Source organism: Equus przewalskii, chromosome 17, assembly GCF_037783145.1.
Source record: "Equus przewalskii isolate Varuska chromosome 17, EquPr2, whole genome shotgun sequence".
Classification (NCBI taxonomy): Eukaryota; Metazoa; Chordata; class Mammalia; order Perissodactyla; family Equidae; genus Equus; species Equus przewalskii.
In genome coordinates, this window is record NC_091847.1 from 65,117,590 (window position 1) to 65,133,313 (window position 15,724).

At 38.2% G+C, this 15,724-nt stretch overlaps 1 protein-coding gene across 8 annotated transcripts in view; it reads right to left on the reverse strand.

The window, feature by feature from the left end:
- Positions 1 to 13,505: 13,505 nt before the first annotated feature.
- The window catches only part of COL5A2 (collagen type V alpha 2 chain), a 401,042-nt gene continuing 398,823 nt past the window's right edge, over positions 13,506 to 15,724 (reverse strand). For all 8 annotated transcript variants that reach the window (XM_070580408.1, XM_070580403.1, XM_070580406.1 and 5 more), the window contains one exon: positions 13,506 to 15,210. In XM_070580408.1, the coding sequence (XP_070436509.1) occupies positions 15,064 to 15,210 (147 nt within the window). In that variant the 3' untranslated portion in view covers positions 13,506 to 15,063. The remainder of the gene's footprint in view (positions 15,211 to 15,724) is intronic.

The following is a 15,724-nucleotide window of genomic DNA, read 5'->3' on the forward strand; positions in this document are numbered from 1 at the left end:
CATCATGAGTCTGATTTGGCATCCTGTAGCTTTTAACGGTTTAAAAAAAGGAGGACTTAATTTTGAGGGCTAACGTAGTGATTAATTCGAGGGCTATGAGCAGAGAGGAAACTGAACAGAAGGAAGGTATCAGTAGGGCTATTGATAAAAAAAATTTGGGTCTGATTTTCAAATTTTGTCTTGAATTTAAACCACCTGGAGACTGTCCTCAGTGGCATCAGCAAGAACACAGACTTGAAGGAATAAGACAATCACTGCCTGTAAGAACCCACAGCACACAGCATTGCGCAAGGAAACACGTCAGATGTCTCAGGCAGCAGCTTGGATGGCGGCTTCCTATTTGAATCTTTAGGGCTTCTATTTTGACTACAGATGTCTTCAATTTCTGTTGCATTTTTCTCATTAAAGTGGCTAACAATTGTGATCATTCTATATCTCCAGCTGCCTTTCGTTATAAGATCTACCTCATAACAGTTTCAACTGTTGGGAAAATTGTTCACATTAACATGCCACTGCTACCTTCCTCCATTTATTACCATTTGAATCCACATTTTTTACTTCACATATGTACAGAACAATTTCTTATAGTATGGATGGCATTTAACATAATTGCTTATACGCATAGGCTTTTGGTGTGCGTTCCTTAATTTGTGGTGAATCATATTCTTTGATAAAAATAAATGCAATCCCAAGGTTTTTGTTTTTTTAACTTGTAGGATAGTCACACGGTAAGGTGCCAAAGTGAATTAAGTATCATTTGAGGTGTTTGCTGATGGCATCACAATAAAAGCCAGTAGAGAATTATAAGCATAAATTATATAGGATTATGCTAAATTAGTACAGTTTCATTTTTAGGGTTCCCTATTGTAAGTCTCACTGGTGTCTCTGCCTAGATTCGTTTTCAACCAGAATTTTCATCTTTCTTCATGTTTCCCTCTATTAGTCTTCTTGAGTTTAGCCATAAAAGTGTAAAAATGAGACTAAGAACTGCATTATAACATCAGAGGTGGCTTCAACTCTCTTTTCCAAAGTTCATGGTTACATTTAACAACCAAGGTTCAGGACTCTGTAACTAAGAAGTAATATCCTCAGTAATAGGAATATAACTTTCCTCCTTCTCTCTTTTCCCCTTAAAGATCAGTGTTCTCAGTGATCTGTCCTAGCTCACTGCTCTTTCCAACTGTCTTGAGTGATCCCATTCCCCCCCAAAGCTCTAACAAATCCTCAGTGTGATGGCTTGCCTATCTTCAGCTGTAACCTTAACCTATCTCCAGCTGGATGCTCCATAGACACATCACATATACCCTCAGCCTATCTCCTTCTCTATTCTTCATCCTAGCAAATGCCATCATATTTCATCCAGCTACCCAAGCTGGAAACTTAAGAATAATCCTAAATTCCTTGTTGCCTCACCGCCGTCACTCTTTTATCAGATTCTATTGATTCTATTTCTCCCCAAATCTCACAAATCCATCTCTCTTTCTCCATTCTCAGTGGTCTTCTCATTCCCTGTTTCTTTCTCTCCAACATTGTTCTAACTAATCTCTGGTTTCAGTCTCACTCACGTTAAAAATTCTCCCTGAGTATTGCTGCCAAGGTGATCTTTCCAATACGCAAAACACAATGCTTGTCTTACTTGCTTAAAACATTTCAGTATTTTGATGTTTTAGATGGTTCAGATCTTGTTCAAAGGGATTGGCTTGCATGCAAGATATTCAACATCTTTGGCCCATCCACAAAATGCCTAGAATATTTCCCAGTTTTTGTGATGACCACAAATACCCTCCTCACACATTTCCAGAGGCTCTCTAGAGGGTATGGTGGCACTCCCATCTGAGAACTAAAAAGAGTTTCGGTAAAAAATCTCTTCCAGAATAATTTTCAGTCTCTTTAGCTCAGCATACAGGTCCCTTCATGATACCTCTTCCTACTTAGTTTATCCCTCAGCAACTCCTTGCATGGAATCTACTGCCATGCCGGCCCACTTGGGGTTCCCCAAACAAGCCATATCTTTTAAAAACTCCATGCCTTCATCTACATTGTTATTTACATGTGGTATGCCTCCATTGCTCAAGACACTGCCTTTGTCTCTCAAGACTCATTAATAAAACCTTTTATTCTTCCTTTCTTCCCCTCCTCTCCAAATCTCAGCCTAGTTTAGATGTCCTGTTCCTATGGTTCTACTGTGCATTCTTCATTAAGATCAGTTATCACCATGTATTTATTCAATTCAGTTGGTGTGTTGTTCTGTTTTACCCACCAAATGGTAAAAACAGCATGTAAAGCATGAAGTGACTTCCCATAGCATTGACTGGATAATCATTTTACATTCCAAATTAAAAAATCAATGAAATACACATGCAGAATGTGCACCCACAACAGATTCTCAGGCTGTAGTCTAAATCAGTCTGCCATCATTGTGAAATTAGGTTTGTCATGTGGATTTTAAGTTCTACTCTATTTAATATCTGTATTTGTAATTTTTACAAATGAGATTTTAAGTTACTTGTCATCTGGTAAAATTGATGGTACTGGAAGATACCCCAGTGTATCCTACTCTTTCTCCTACCCCTAGCACACTTCTGGCCACACTGCCTCCTCACATTTATAGGAATTCTGAATAAACCAATTTGAGAAAATGACTTTAACTATACTTTCCATATCTAGTGGGAAAAGCACAGAAAAACTATATGTGAGTGTTTTCTGCGTCTTCTTTTTCACCTAATGCGATTAGACATTTTAATATTTGTCAGGTTCTGATAGAATTTAATATCTTATTGTTTGGGTTGCATTTTGTGTTTCTAATGATATTAAATATCTTCTACATATTTATCGGCCTTTATATTATGACTTTTGTGAATTATCTATATAGGAGTTTGCATATGTTTACTTGTTTTTTTCTAACTAATTCCTAAAGGCATTTTGCAAGTAAAGTATATTAAGCTTTTTCTGTCATATTTATTACAAAATTTTTCCCAGTTCGAACATGCTCATAAGCATGCTTATTGAGAGTTTTATAATATAGATTTAAAATGTACTTTTGAATCTGATTCCTATATTTTACTTTATTATTTATATATTTGTTTCCCTTCCTATTCCAAGATTATTAAAGTACTCAAAATATTTTATGTTAATATATTTAGATTTTTTTTAATTGAAATATTCAGTCCATTTCAGAAATGTTTTGGTGCAAGGATTAAGGAAGGAAATGTGGGAAAATGACAAATGTTCATCAAGTCTCTGTAATACTATTTACTGAATAAATGAGAATTAATTTAACCATATCTTAAATTCTAATATAGATATATGGATTCATTTCCAAATTCTCTTCTTTCACCATGGCCAGTAGCTTTTATTATTTATTTCATTTCTGGTAGGGCCAGTGACCCCTTCTTTACTCATCATTTATGTTCTCTGGGGAATTCCGTGTCACTTTTCTTGAGTATTTTTTGTTCCAATGAGCTTTAGAATGGTTTTGTTATGTTCCACATTTTTAAGATCCTATAGAGATTTTGAGTGGGATTGTATTTAACTTAGGGAAAAGAATTACATTTTTCAAATATCAAGCTTTCCTGTGTGAGAATAAGTTATATTTATTTCCATTTTTATCTTATTTTACATATCTCAGTAAAGTGTTATAGTTTTTGTCAATCATGCTCTACAAATTTCTTGTCCTGTTTAGTTCTTAGTGTTGTACGTCATTATCGCCCTTGTGGATAGAATCGCTTCTTCTATTATGTCTTCTAGCCAGTAATACTAATAGAAACAAGAATAATAATAATACAATAATAATCATATATGCTTCACAGTAGTACATAAATAAAGTATTAATACTCTAAATGTACATTTCCATTTACACAGCATATAATTCCTCATCATTCACTCATTGAATGTATTTCAAACAAACACAAAACCAAGCAGTATGTTGGATCCTTGTAAACAGTTCCTGCCCTTGTAACAAACACAATTAATAGAGAAGACTGACATTAATAAAATAATCATACAACTATATGAGCACAGTAATTTGTGCTATAAAAGAAAAGTACAGGGGGCCAAGAAAACTTGTACCAGGGGACTTTATCTAACCTGGGTGGTAGTGAAGGGTGAGGAGTCTAGGAAGGATTTTGTGAGGATGTAGCATCAAGCAGAGCTCTAAAAGATGAGCACAAGTAAAATGGGCAAAGGGATACATATGCAAATGGCTTTTGACAGTCTGGGGTGGGGGCTGGCTGTTAGGAAATGGACAGAAATCCATTGTGTGTGGAGCAGAGAGTAAGGCAGATAGTGGCAAAAAAGCTTGAGAAGTAGGCAGGAGTCGGGTCATGCCAGGGCCTCATAGAGTTTAAGGATTTTGGTCTTTGTCCTAGAAGATACCACGGAAGCTTTCTAAGATGCGTGTGTGTGTATGTGTGCGTGTGTATTGTGTTGGGTGAAGGGGAGAGTGAGGTGACATTCATATTTATACTTCAAATTGACAGCTCCAGCTCTTGTGGGAAGAATGGATCAGAATAGAGCATGAAGGTTTGCCTGAAAATCTGTTAGAATGCTATTAAAGGAGCCCAGGTAAGAGAGAATGATAATGTGGAGTAGGATAGGGATGGTAGACATGGAAAAATGAGACATTTAGGAGGCAAAATTGAAAATACCTAGCAATGCCAGGATTCTGGCACAGAACATAAACCAGCTTTGAGATAGAAATGCTCTGAAATTTTTTTTTAACATAATAAGCTACAAGTACCTCTGAAACCCAAATGAAAATGGTGATTTAAACATTTATATATGCATTTCTTGAGCTCCAAGGAGAGATTAGGGTTGCACATATGCATTTGGGGCTATTGAGACATAAGCAGTAATTAAAGCTATGGGCATGGGTAAGGGTTGGTAGTGAGTGTAAAGGTAAAGAGAAAAAGACTGATCCCCTTGAGAAATGTGGACGTTTAAGTATTGAATAAAATGATGCATTGATTAAGAAAGCTGAGAACAAAAACTACATTTGGGTAAACCAGTCATTTTTTGTGGGGAAGGTTAGCCCAGAACTAACATCTATTGCCAATCTTCCACTTTTTGCTTGAAGATTGTCACTGAGCTAATCGGTGCCAATCTTCCTCTATTTTATGTGGGATGCTGCCACAGCATGGCTTGACAAGCAGTGCTAGGTCTGTGCCCGGGATCCAAACCTGTGAACCCCGGGCTGCTGAAGGAGAACATATGAACTTAACCTCTATGCCATGGGGCTGTCCCCCTACACCAGCAATTTTAATTAAAAAATCAGCTTACTGGCATGCCCCATGCTCCATCAGCTTTTGGTTGTTGTTGTGGCATCATTACCTTGGTTTGCCACTGTTGGACCTCAGCCCCCAAATTAGCTTTTAAGACATTATTCTTAGTCTCTCCTGAAATCTTCATAATTTCAAAGAAAGAAGCTATCTTGAGAAGCCCTTTATTTATGGTGGGACAGAAACTCTAAGTGCTGTAGTTGCAATCATTGTGGGGGGGTTTTTTCCAGAATATTTTTGCTTTTTGCCATAAAACACTACTCTCTTGAGAAAGGATGTTGTCTATAATTTCTTTGGCTCTCTTTTCAATTTGGGATAATTACATTGAACCTCGTCATACTATGCCAAATTTTGTCTTATGAGTTTGGGACTTATTCAGCATTACTTGTGCTTTCTTTGCCACTTTTCTTCTTTCTTCATTTGTGTTAATTTTGAAGATTTTCATTTGTATTTTTTAATAAATTAATGATAATGATGTCACCAAGATGGCGGAGTGAGTTGTCTTCTTTGTCTCTCCACCTTCGAATCTACAACTAATTGGACATTCATCAGTTAACAAAGAATATCCATATAGCATCTCAGGACACCTGAGAGACCCATGCTGCTATATATCGGAAGATGGACGTACTTCCCCCTGGGATGAGGTGACCCCTGACCCCCAGATAGCCTAGCACCTGCAAGCAGCTTTCTTCCAGAGGACTCCCCCATAGCATCACCACTCACCAAGGGTGGGAGTGTGCAAGCACCGGTGGAGTGACGGTGGAAACAGGTGACTACAACCCTACCTAAGTCCCCCGCGATTACACCTAAGCCCAGGGGGAAACTCCAGGGTCCTGCACCAGTGGTAGGGAAAACCTCTACTCACCATTAGTGGAGAGGCCCCACCCAGCATTCAGAACGCTAGGAGGCTCCCGAAGAGGAGGATCCCAGGCAGGGCAGCAGCCCACCAGCTGCTGTCGGACTCATGGACTCTGGCTGTCTCCCAGACTGGGCAAGGGGCTCCCAGAGATCAGATGGGAGTGGACTTGGGCTGGGTGGAGTTCCAGAGGCCCGGCTCCATGGCCCAGGGGGAAACTCCAGGGTCCTGCACCAGTGGCAGGGAAAGCCTCTACTCACCATTAGCGGAGAGGTCCCACCCAGCATTCAGAATGCTGGGAGGCTCCTAGAGAGGAGGATCCCAGGTAGGGCAGCAGCCCGCCAGCCGCCACGAGACTCATGGACTCTGGCTGCCTCCCAGACGGGGCAAGGTGCTCCCAGAGATCCCATGGGCGTGGTTGGGGCAGGGTGGAGCTCCAGCAGCCCGGCTCTGTGGCCCAGGGGGAAACTCTACAGTCCCACAGCAGCCTCAGCAAAAGCCTCTGCCCAGCACTAGTGGAGAGGCCCCATCCAGCAATCACAGGGCTGGAAGGCCCTGGGGCAAAAGTAGCATAGCTAGGTGAGCTAACCACAGACTGCAGAAGATACCCATAGGTCTGCTGTGACCTATAGTGGACAAGTGAGATTTTGTGAGCTCTGACAGTGACAGAGCTGCGAATATGGGTGATCCTGCTCCTGGCCGCTGGGAAAGCCCATAACACTGCTGCAGACCCCAAGGAGGGAGCATGTCTAGGTGATCTGCAACAGTAGGCACCAGTAGCCTGAAGACCCCTTGCAATTGCCCCCACAGCTGATGAGGGACCCCACAGGACCACTGTGACTATGAGGAGGGGCCCAGGTCCAGTCAGCAACAGCTGAAGGGGTTCCTGGTCATGCAGTCTAAACAGCTGCTCCCCCCTACACCAGTAGAAACAAGTGGAAGCAGTAACTAAACTCTATCTCTATGCGGAGGCACAAATCCACGCCATAAAGCAGTATGAAAAAATATATTAAATCTCCAGAACAGAAGGAAAATGACAAGTACCCAGAAAACAATCCCAAAGACAATGAAATCTAGAACCTAAATGACGATGACTTCAAAACAGCCATTATTAAAAAACACAAGGAGTTAAAAGAGAATAAAGATGGACAACTCAACGTGTTCAAGAGCTATGTCACAAAAGAGCTTGATACTATAAAGAAGAACCAATCAGAAATACTGGAGATGAAGAACACAATGGAGGAGATTAAGAAAAATCTGGACTCTCTGAACAGTAGGGTCGATAATATGGAGGACAGAATTAGCAATTTGGAGGATAAGAATATAGAAATGCTGCAGACAGAGGAGGAGAATGAACTAAGACTAAAAAGAAATGAAGAAACTCTCCAAGAATTATCTGGCTCAATTAGGAGATGCAACATAAGGATTATAGGTATACCAGAGGGAGAAGAGAAGGAGAAGGGGGCAGAAAGCCTGTTCAAAGAAATAATGGCTAAGAACTTTCCAAACCTGGGGAGAGAGATGGAACTTCATGTGACAGAAGCCAATAAATCTCCAAACTTTATCAATGTAAGAAGACCAATCCCAAGGCATACAGTAGTGAAGCTAGCAAAAGTCAACAACAAAGAGAAAATACTAAGGGCAGCCAGACAGAAGAAAATAACCTACAAAGGAACCCCCATAAGGCTATCAGCAGATTTCTCAACAGATACCTTATAGGCTAGAAGAGAGTGGAATGATATATTCAGAACTCTGAAAGACAAAAACCTGCAGCCAAGAATACTCTACCCAAAGAAAATATCCTTCAAATACGATGGAGAAATAAAAACTTTCCCACATACAGAAAAGTTAAGGGAGTTCATTGCCACAAGACCTCCTCTTCAAGAAATGCTCAGGAAAACCCTCATACCTGAAAAATCAAAAAAGGAAAGGGGTTACAAAACCCAGAGCAAAGGACATAAGTAGAAGGAAAATAAAAGAAAGTAGCAGCTCTCCATCAGAACAGGTTAGCAAAAGTCAAATGAAACATTAAAGATAAAAGGAAGCGAAACACCAAGAATAAATATAATCCTGTCATTTTAACCACAAACTCACAACACAAGAAGGAAGAGGAAAAAAAAATCTGACAATCACAACCTAGAAGGGGAAGAGAAAAGGGATGGAACGTTTTAATTCAAGGAAATAAGAGGCTATCAGAAAATGGACTACCTCATCCGTGAGATGTTTTATACAAACCACCTGGTAACCACTAAACAAATAACAAGAATAAAGACACAAGTTACAAATAAGAAGAAAGCCAATACAGAAATTTACCTACCTGAATTTGTAATCCAAAAATCATGGGATAAGAAACAAAGGAAATGCAAGAGAACTAGAAAACAAGTGATAAAATGGCAGCGGTAGGTCCCCACATTTCAATAATCACTCTAAATGTAAATGGATTGAACTCTCCAATCAAAAGACACAGAGTGGCAGGATGGATCAAAGAACAAAACCCAACAGTATGCTGCCTCCAGGAAACACACCTCAGCCCCAAAGACAAACACAGACTCAGAGTGAAGGGATGGAAGACAATTCTCCAAGCTAATAATGAACAAAAGAAAGCAGGTGTTGCCATACTTATATCAGACAAAGTAGACTTCAAAGCAAAACAGATAAAGAAAGACAAAGAGGGGCAGTATATAATGATAAAAGGGATACTCCACCAAGATGACATAACACTTATACATATATATGCACCCAACACAGGAGCACCAAAATTTGTAAAGCAACTCTTAACAAAACTAAAAGGAGACATCAACAACAATACAACAATAGTAGGGGACCTCAACACCCCTTTAACACCAATGGATAGATCATCCAGACAGAAAATCAACAAGAAAATTACAGAATTAAATGAAAAATTAGACCAGATGTACTTAATAGATATATATAGAACAATTTGTCCAAAAACAACAGGTTACACATTCTTCTCAAGTGTGCATGGAACATTCTCAAGGATAGACCATATCTTGGGAAACAAAGTAAGCATCAATAAATTCAAGAGGGTTGAAATAATAGTGAGCATCTTTTCTGATCATAATGCTATGAAACTAGAATTCAACTACAAGAATAAAGCTGGGAAAGGCGCAAAAATGTGGAGACTAAACAACATGCTACTGAACAAACAATGGATTATTGAAGAAATTAAAGAAGAAATCAAATATTATCTGGAGACAAACGAAAATGAAAACATGCCATACCAACTCATTTGAGATGCAGCAAAAGCAGTCCTAAGAGGGAAATTCATTGCAATACAGGCTCACCTCAATAAACAAGAAAAATCTCACATAAGCAACCTCAGTCAGTAGAAGGAGGGAAATGATAAAAATTAGAGCCGAAATAAACGATATTGAAACAAAAAAAGACAGTAGAAAGGATCAATGAAACAGAGTTGGTTCTTTGAAAAAATTAACAAGATCGACAAAGCCCTAGCCAGATTCACTAAGAAAAAAAGAGAGAAGACTCAAATAAATAAAATTAGAAATGAGAGAGGAGAAATCACAACGGACACCAAAGAAATACAAGGGATCATAAGAGAATACTATGAAAAACTATATGCCAACAAATTGGACAACCTAGAAGAAATGGATAAATTCCTACACTCTTACAACTTCCCCAAACTGAATCAGGAAGAAATAGAAAATCTGAATAGACCAATCACAAGTAAAGAAATAGAAACAGTAATCAAAAACCTCCCCAAAAATGAGTCAAGGACCAGACGGCTTCTCTGGAGAATTCTACCAAACATTCAAAGAAGATTTAATACCTATCCTTCTCCAACTATTCCAGAAAATTGAGGAAGATGGAGCACTCCCTAACACATTCTATGAAGCCAACATCACTTTGACCCCCAAACCTGACAAGGACAACACGAAGAAGGAAAACTACAGGCCAATATCACTGATGAACATAGATGCAAAAATCCTCAACAAAATTCTGGCAAACCGAATACAGCAATACATCAAAAAGATTATACACCATGATCAAGTGGGATTTATACCAGGGACACAGGGATGGTTCAACATCCACAAGTCAATCAACGTGATACACTACATTAACAAAATGAGAAACAAAAACCACATGATCATCTCAGTAGATGCAGAGACAGCATTTGACAAGATCCAACATCCATTTATGATAAAAACCCTCAATAAAATGGGTATAGAAGGAAAGTTCCTCAACATAATAAAGGCCATATATGACAAACCCACAGTCAACATCATACTCAACGGACAAAAACTGAAAGCCATCCCTCTGAGAACAGGAACAAGACAAGGGTGCCCACTTTCACCACCTCTTATTCAACATAGTGCTGGAGGTGTTATCCAGAGCAATTTGGCAGGAAAAAGAAATAAAAGGAATCCAAATAGGGAGGGAAGAAGTAAAACTCTCGCTGTTTGCAGACGACATGATCTTATATATAGAAAACCCAAAAAATCCATAGGAAAACTATTAGAAATAATCAACAGCTACAGCAAAGTTGCGGTGTAAAATCAACATGCATAAATCAGTAGCATTTCTATACGCTAACAATGAACTAACAGAAAAAGAACTCAAGAACTCAATCCCATTCACAGTCGCAACAAAAAGAATAAAATACCTTGGGATAAATTTAACCAAGGAAATGAAATATCTATACAACAAAAACTACAAGACTTTCTGGAAAGAAATTGATGATGACATAAAGAGATGGAAAGACATGCCATGCACATGGATTGGAAGAATAAACATAGTTAAACTGTCCATACTACCTAAAGCAATCTACAGATTCAACGCTATCCCAATCAGAATCCCAACGACATTCTTTACAGAAACTGAACAAAGAATCCTAGAATTCATATGGGGCAACAGAAGACCCCAAATTGCTAAAGCAATCCTAAGAAAGAAGAATACAGCTGGAGGCATCACAATCCCTGACTTCAAAGCATACTACAAAGCTACAGTAATCAAAACAGCATGGTACTGCTACAAAAACTGATGTACAGATCAATGGAACAGAATTGAAAGCCCAGAAATAAAGCCACACATCTACAGACAGCTAATCTTCAGCAAAGGAGCTGAGGGCCTACAATGGAGAAAAGAAAGTCTTTTCAACAAATGGTGCCGGGAAAACTGGACAGCCACATGTAAAAGAATGAAAATTGACCATTCTTTTACACCATTCACAAAATAAATTCAAAATGGATCAAAGACCTAAAGATGAGGCCTGAAACAATAAGTCTTCTAGAAGAGAATATAGGCAGTACACTCTTTGACATCAGTTTCAAAAGAATCTTTTCAGACACCATAACTCCTCAGATGAGGGAGACAATAGAAAGAATAAACAAATGGGACTTCATCAGACTAAAGAGCTTTATCAAGGCAAGGGAAAACAGGATTGAAACAAAAAAACAGCCCACTAGTTGGGAAAAAATATTTACAAGTTATTTATCTGACAAAGGGTTAATCTCCATAATATATAAAGAATTCACACAGCTCAACAACAAAAAATCAAACAACCCAATCAAAAAATGGGCAGGGGACATGAACAGACATTTTTCCAAAGAAGATATAAGGATGGCCAATAGACACATGAAAAGATGCTCATCATCACTAATCATCAGGGAAATGCAAATCAAAACTACACTAAGATATCACCTTACACCTGTTAGTATGGCAAAAATATACAAAACCAAGAGTGACAAATGTTGGAGAGGTTGTGGAGAGAAAGGAACCCTCATACACTGTTGGTGGGAATGCAGACTGGTGCAGCCACTATGGAAGACAGTATGGAGATTTCTCAAAAAGTTAAAAATAGAAATACCTTATGACCCAGCCATCCCACTACTGGGTATCTATCCTAAGAACCTGAAATCAGCAATTTCAAAAGTCCCATGCACCCCTATGTTCATCGCAGCATTATTTACAATAGCCAAGATGTGGAACCAACCTGAGTGCCCAGCAACTGATGATTGGATAAAGAAGATATGGTATACATATACAATGGAATACTACTCAGCCATAAAAAAGGACAAAATCGTCCCATTCACAACAACATGGATGGACCTTGAGGATATTATGTTAAGTGAAATAAGCCAGACAGAGAAAGACGAACTCTGTATGACTCCATTCATAGGTGGAAGTTAACATATAGACAAAGAGAACTGATCGGTAGTTACCAGGGGAAAGGGGGAGTGGGGGGAGGGCACAAAGGGTGAAGTGGTGTACCTACAACACGACTAACAATAATGTACAACTGAAATTTCACAAGGTTGTAAACTATCATAATCTTAATAAAATAAATTAATTAATTAATGATAAATTAATGTCACCATCCTCTCCAGTCATAGATTATATCACTTCTGATTACGTAGAGTTTGAGGTATCTGTTGGACATGAAGGTAAAGAAGTCCACTAGTCTAATGGAACTTATAAATCCAGAACTCAGCAAGAAATTTGAGGGTCTTTGGAATTGTCTGCGGCAGCGTTTCACTTGTAACATTCTTGAGCTCCAAATAAGAACTGGTATTTCTATAGTCGGAGATTATTAGTGTTTTTGACTTAAAAGCATCACCACATCTATCTAAACTCAGATAACCTGTATAGGTTGGACTTGAAGGAACTTTTAATACAAACAAAACTCACAAGTGTCCTTAGGTATATAAATATTCAAATTCAAGACGTAGATCTCAAATAATAATCAGTTTGGGGAAAAACAATGCTATGAAATAAATGTTGAAAATAAAACTCTGTGGGCCCAGCCCCATGGCATAGTGGTTAAGTTGGTGCCATCCACTTCAGTGGCCTGGGGTTCGCAGGTTCGCATCCTGGGCACAGACTCAGCACCGCTTGTTAGGCCAAGCTGTGGCAGTGTCTCACATACAAAATAGAGGAAGATTGCCACAGATGTTAGCTCAGTGACAATCTTTCTCAAGCAAAAAGAGGAAGATTGGCAAAATATCTCAGCTCAGGGCCAATCGTCCTCACCAAAAAGAAAAGAAATGAAAACTGAAAACATTTAGGCTAAATTCATATGTGATACACTTAGAGAAAAATGTTTTATCATCACAGTTTATTCAACCATGAAAAATCAGTTGCTTTTCTCTTTTTATCAATAATACTACCCTGAGATTGTTAAGGGCATAGACATTGATAACTGGTGTCATGTTGCCTTTGTGAGTGATGTTGCAAATTGAATTTCATTTATAAGCCAGCATATACACGATGGAAGGTATTTGCTGTTTTATCTTGTAAACAAATGGCAAACAAAGAATACTACAACGTCTTACTTTTCACTATTGGAAATGAAATGGGTCTAATATGTTCAAAGGAATTCCACAAAACGAAAACCATTGACATGACAAAAGCGTGCATTTAATTCGATGCTTTGCAGAGATACATGACTAAAGTTGTGTGCATGGCTTGTCCTTTGGGATGGTCCCAGCTGTTTATTCTTAAAGAAAAAATAAAAATGGAGCCAACAAATGCAATTAAGGAAGAAAAAAAAAACTTGAGACACAAGGGGACCTACATGTTCTGATCTAAGAAACATGCAAGTATTACAAAACATCCCAGATACAGAATGACAGATGAACAGTGAAAAGGCACTGGAACAATGCTCCTTCTTTCAGAAACAGGAAGTCTAACAGTTACGTTTTCACAAATGGTATTGATGAAACCATCTTTATTTTTTATTTTAAAGAATTTTATAGAAGGAATTTTAGCACCATCGTTAAAGGAAAAAAAATAATAATACATTTTAGCCCTGCCTATCTCCAGTCTTGGAATAACAACAGAAGCATAGCACCTTTTAGCATCTAAAATATAAACAAGAACAGTAAGTCCATCCCAGCTTCTAGAGACGAGGTAGCTCATGCTAAGAAATGTTGGGTCATTTTTCCTAAGAGAATTCAAAGGCCAAATGTTCTAATTCCAATCCTCACATTTGATTAGAGTCAGCTCCACAACTCAGTTTCTAAATCTTTTTCTTCATTATAGGCTTGAGGATGATGAGATTGTACATGTGGAAGACTCTCAACCTTGGGTCCTGGACATGTATTTATGAAGTTGTATGTGTAAATTATTTTGCATTCAATGTCTTCTTAAATAAGAAAGTGCAAATGATTTCAATGGCATACTCATGTAACTTCTACCTATATTGATAGATTGAGTCAAGAGGGAAAAGGACCTTTAAATTTGAATGAAAAAGTCTAAACTTACCATCCTTGACAAAAATTTAAGATTGCTTTGTTTTCCAGAAATTCCACTGAATATATATTATTTAAAAATTCCATTTAAGACAGTGAGAAACTGATACTTTTTTCAAAGTTCTCTTTAAAAAGTCTCTATGATAGTTTTACAACATCAAGACATGCAGGCGGGTTTCAATCACAAGAGTAAACACTTTGATTTCATTTTTAATTGATAATCTGGGAATCAGAGGTCACAGAAGGGCACTACTTTCTATTTTTCAAACTGCAGCCAAGTGAAATAAACATGTGCTATGGTTTTACATACCCCACTCTTTAAGCTACCTGCCAGGAAGAAGAATTTTCTCATAAATACTAAGCAACTTTGTCATTACATTGAAATAAATTGAAGAAAACGGAGATTTATTTATTTAATCAGTTTACTTTTTTTTAAAGGTGGTCACTGTCATTGGTCGTCTTAAACCTAAACTGCTGTATTGAAAAATATTTTAAATCAATTAAAACTTGAGGATTGTAAGTAAAATAAATATTCTGAAGGATAAGGAGGCCAGGCACTTAAGACCATATATACAATGCTGATGCAGGATCAGCCATTACTTCAAGAGTCTCAGGATCAGCTTCAAACAGTCAAAGTTCTTGTGAACGGTGGTGGTCGTTGATGGTGGGGGTGGCGCTCATTGTCGTTGTATCTTGGCTTGCTTTACACAAAACAAACTGGCCCAATTTCAATGCCAAATTCCTGGTCTGTGCTGCCAACATCGACAGGGGCAAGATCTACGATGGGCAAGCGTGCCACATTCTGTGTTCTATATTCAAAGATGGTCTTGCCCACATTTCCATTTCGTTTCTGGAATTAAATGGTGCAATGGGTTAACAGTATGTACAAATTATTCCAAAGATGTTAGACTGCAACTTCTAAGCCAATTTTTATAATGTAAAAGCAATGATTTTTAGAGCACTACTTAAAAGTAAGAGTATTGCCCATATAAAGTGAGGCGTGAGCGTGCCGGGCAGGCATTTCTGTCATGCTTTCAGTTGAGGAAACGCCCTTAGTTCTTTTGCAGCTTCCCAAATTGTCACTAGCAACGTAATTATGAAAGCCCTTTTGCTCTTCACAAAGAAAACTATAATTCATCATTTAATATTTTCCCTTTTTTTCTATATATGCAAGTGGAGAGCCATACAAATAAGTGAAAAATATCAGTTATCTCAGATTGATTGTATGTTTTAGAATCAAGGAATTTTAAGCATGGAATTTAGATTAAATAAATTAAATAACTTGCAGAAGAACCTAAGTAAGTTTGCAGAAGAGCTGGATCAGATCCCAAGGATCCAGTCATTTCTTTATTGTTTTGTATAAC